We start from the raw sequence: 3049 nt of genomic DNA, 5'->3' as shown, positions 1-3049 counted from the left end.
GTGTAGTACCCATTGTGTATCAGTTAACACAGTGTGAAGTCCTGTGGAATGCATCGGCGTTAGCGAAGCTTGACATTTGTAGATTCATTTAGTATGACAATACCTTGCCTGCAGTAGTAATTAAATGAAACAAAAACATTACGAGAGAATTTTGATATTTATAACGAAGGCAACATGTTAAACAGGACAGGACCAGGACAGGTGTGCGCTACAACAGCTTGTTCTGAATGTGCACGTAAAGCCCTATGACCTGACCTGACCTGTTAAACATTTATTTACAATAACGAAGCTTAGTGGTGTTCCACCAACTGATATTCGCACTTGGCACATAAGAGAAAAACTGTCTATTACGCTCTTCAACCTCTTGTCTTATTTTTCTGAATAATTTATACCATCACTAATACACACACACACACACACACACACACACACACACACACACACACAGTAACCATGAATGATCTCATAATTTTAGTATTTTACATGCCCTTCCCGAACAACCACAAACGGGCCATAATTATGTTATGGCAGTCCATTTGTCATGCAGGTGGTGATGAGATTTGGCCCGCATATTTCGCGCATGCGCAGTTAAACGCACCGCGCCGCATATCACACCGGGCCGTATGTCATACCACACCGGTTCTGCCAACATGCACATTAAAGGCATATTGTCACAGACCACTGATCTATTTAATGGTTTAACAAAGTATTACCTGAACAAAAATAATTTGATTTGTCCCTAAATGTACTTTATTCAACCATCTTCATAACCACCATACTCCATTTATTAATGACATTTTGTAAAAATAATTGAATTATGGCAATGGTCCATAATTCAAAAACTAAAATTGCCGAGACGGTTGACATGGATTTCACTCCATCATGGTTCAGTTACGGTGATGCGATAGATAGATTTGGTTTCCAACAATTAATGTAATTTTAATTTATTATCCATTTTTAGAAAAATAAGGTTCTTAAATCCATGACAGTATGCCTTTAAATGCACAACACCATTTTTTTTTCTTAACTTACCTGCCCGTTTTGTGATCATGCTGTTTTGGTAATGGTTGATTAGTAATTGGCGTACTGGGAAACGGAGTACTAGCAGCACACCCCATGTTGTCGTTGTTTTACCAATAGAAAGTTCTACCATCAACTGCTAGATGTAAGTGTATCACCAGCGCTGATGCTGTACCTTTAGAAAGGTGTAGTTGAATAGCGTCCGTGGTTACACAAGTATGTGTTTACTTCCTGGTTTCGGGTTAAGTCCGTTTAGTAGGGCGCCCTTGCCTATTAAATCAGCTATCACCGACAAGTCATGACATGAGTATATTTATACATGTTAATCAATACTCAATGATTTCGGTGTACGTATGTAAATAAATATTATGTATACTAAGTATAAAACCGAATGTCGGCTCCCCATTTGTGTTGAGTTTAAAGGGACATTCCTGAGTTTGCTGCATTTTAAGATGTTTCCGATTAATAAAATATTTCTACGATTAAACTTACGTGATAAATATATTTTCTTGTTTAGAATATCAGTGTCTGTATATTCAATGTGTTTCTGGTCGTCTTAACATTTGTAAGAAGCCCAAACTGGATTTTGTCAAATAATTTCGTACGTACGAACAAAATTTATTTTAGGAAATAAAATGAAATTTAAACCAGTACAAATATTAGAACAATCAGAAACACGTTTAATATACAGACACTAATATTTTATGCAGAAAAATATATTTGATATGTCATTACAATCGTTAAAAAGTCTCTGTTAGTCGACAACTATTACTATTACTATTATTATTATTATTATTATCTGTTTGCTGACACCAGTTTTTGTGGTATTATGAAATAAATTAAATTGAATTAAATTGAAATGACTGACCGATTGCTGGCATTCTTGCTCGCTTCATTGATTTATTTATCGCTTGATTGATATATCGGTCGGTCCGCTGATTGATTGATTGATTGATTGATTGATTTGTTGATTTGTTGTTGGTTGGTTGGTTGGTTGGTTGGTTGGATGGTTGTCTGATTGATAAATATAAATAAATAAAAATAATATCAATATAAAATTATATATGTACAGTCAAACCTGTTCGGGGCGGAACGTAGCTCAATGGTACAGCGCTCGCCTGATGCGCTATCGATCTAGGATCGATTCTCGTCGGTGGGCCCATTGGGCTATTTCTCGTTCTAGCCAGTGCTACACAACTGGTGTAACAAAGGCCGTAAATAAAATGTTTGGAGTGCATCTTTATATAAAACATTTCCTTCCTTCGTTCAAACTTGTTCAACTGGTCACCTCATAATATTATATATATACATGTATATCAACTGCCTGATATTTTTGGTAAAAAGAAAAAGGGTAGTATGCATGTGTTTAACGATACGGTTTGTGTATTTAATAATATGCTTATAAGCGTATAAATACAGGGTAAAACACAAATAAAATATTTGAATGCTTGTGTGTCAAATAATCAAGGTCTATATCTAGTGTATTTAATAAATGGGATGGAGTTTTAGGACTTCTAAAATTATTTAATGGTGTATTCTTGAGTTGTATAGTTGTTTCAGTAAAGTGTCGCAGATAGAACGGGGTGGTGACCCCCCCCCCCCCCCCACACACACACACACATTTCCTTGAATTTGCACACGATACCACAGGGTATTCATTATGAAAGGGTTTTCTTTACAGCAGGTTTAGCCTAACTATAAAATAAACTAAAAAAAGAAAGAAAAGAAAAGAAAAGAAAAGAAAAAACGAAGCCTAACTGTGTAGATTATCATTACGGAAATTATTGTAACCCAAGCGCATGTGCTTTTTTAGACAATGGGCCGAGAGAAGTTTTTAAGGGGAGTCGGCGGGTCATCCTTCCTAAAATATATAAATCGTCTTTTACTTCAAACTAAAAATCGTTGGTGAAAGATTATTTTAAAGATTCTTACCTCTTTCACCCTTTTTAAGGACAAAATGTTTATAATTTTGGAAGAGGTCCTGTTATGAGAAGGGAATCACATAGGAAGAACAGTAATGTCTGCGCCC

At 35.7% G+C, this 3049-nt stretch overlaps 1 protein-coding gene across 1 annotated transcript in view; it reads right to left on the bottom strand.

Moving 5' to 3' along the window:
• LOC121368798 overlaps positions 1 to 1174 on the bottom strand; it is a 12198-nt gene extending 11024 nt beyond the window's left edge. The window contains exon 1 of the mRNA XM_041493546.1: positions 1033 to 1174. Coding sequence (XP_041349480.1) covers positions 1033 to 1118 — 86 coding nt within the window. The 5' untranslated portion in view covers positions 1119 to 1174. The remainder of the gene's footprint in view (positions 1 to 1032) is intronic.
• Positions 1175 to 3049: the final 1875 nt, after the last annotated feature.

The sequence above is a fragment of the Gigantopelta aegis genome, chromosome 3, assembly GCF_016097555.1.
Source record: "Gigantopelta aegis isolate Gae_Host chromosome 3, Gae_host_genome, whole genome shotgun sequence".
Taxonomy (NCBI): Eukaryota; Metazoa; Mollusca; class Gastropoda; order Neomphalida; family Peltospiridae; genus Gigantopelta; species Gigantopelta aegis.
This window is presented reverse-complemented; position numbering and strand designations above follow the sequence as displayed.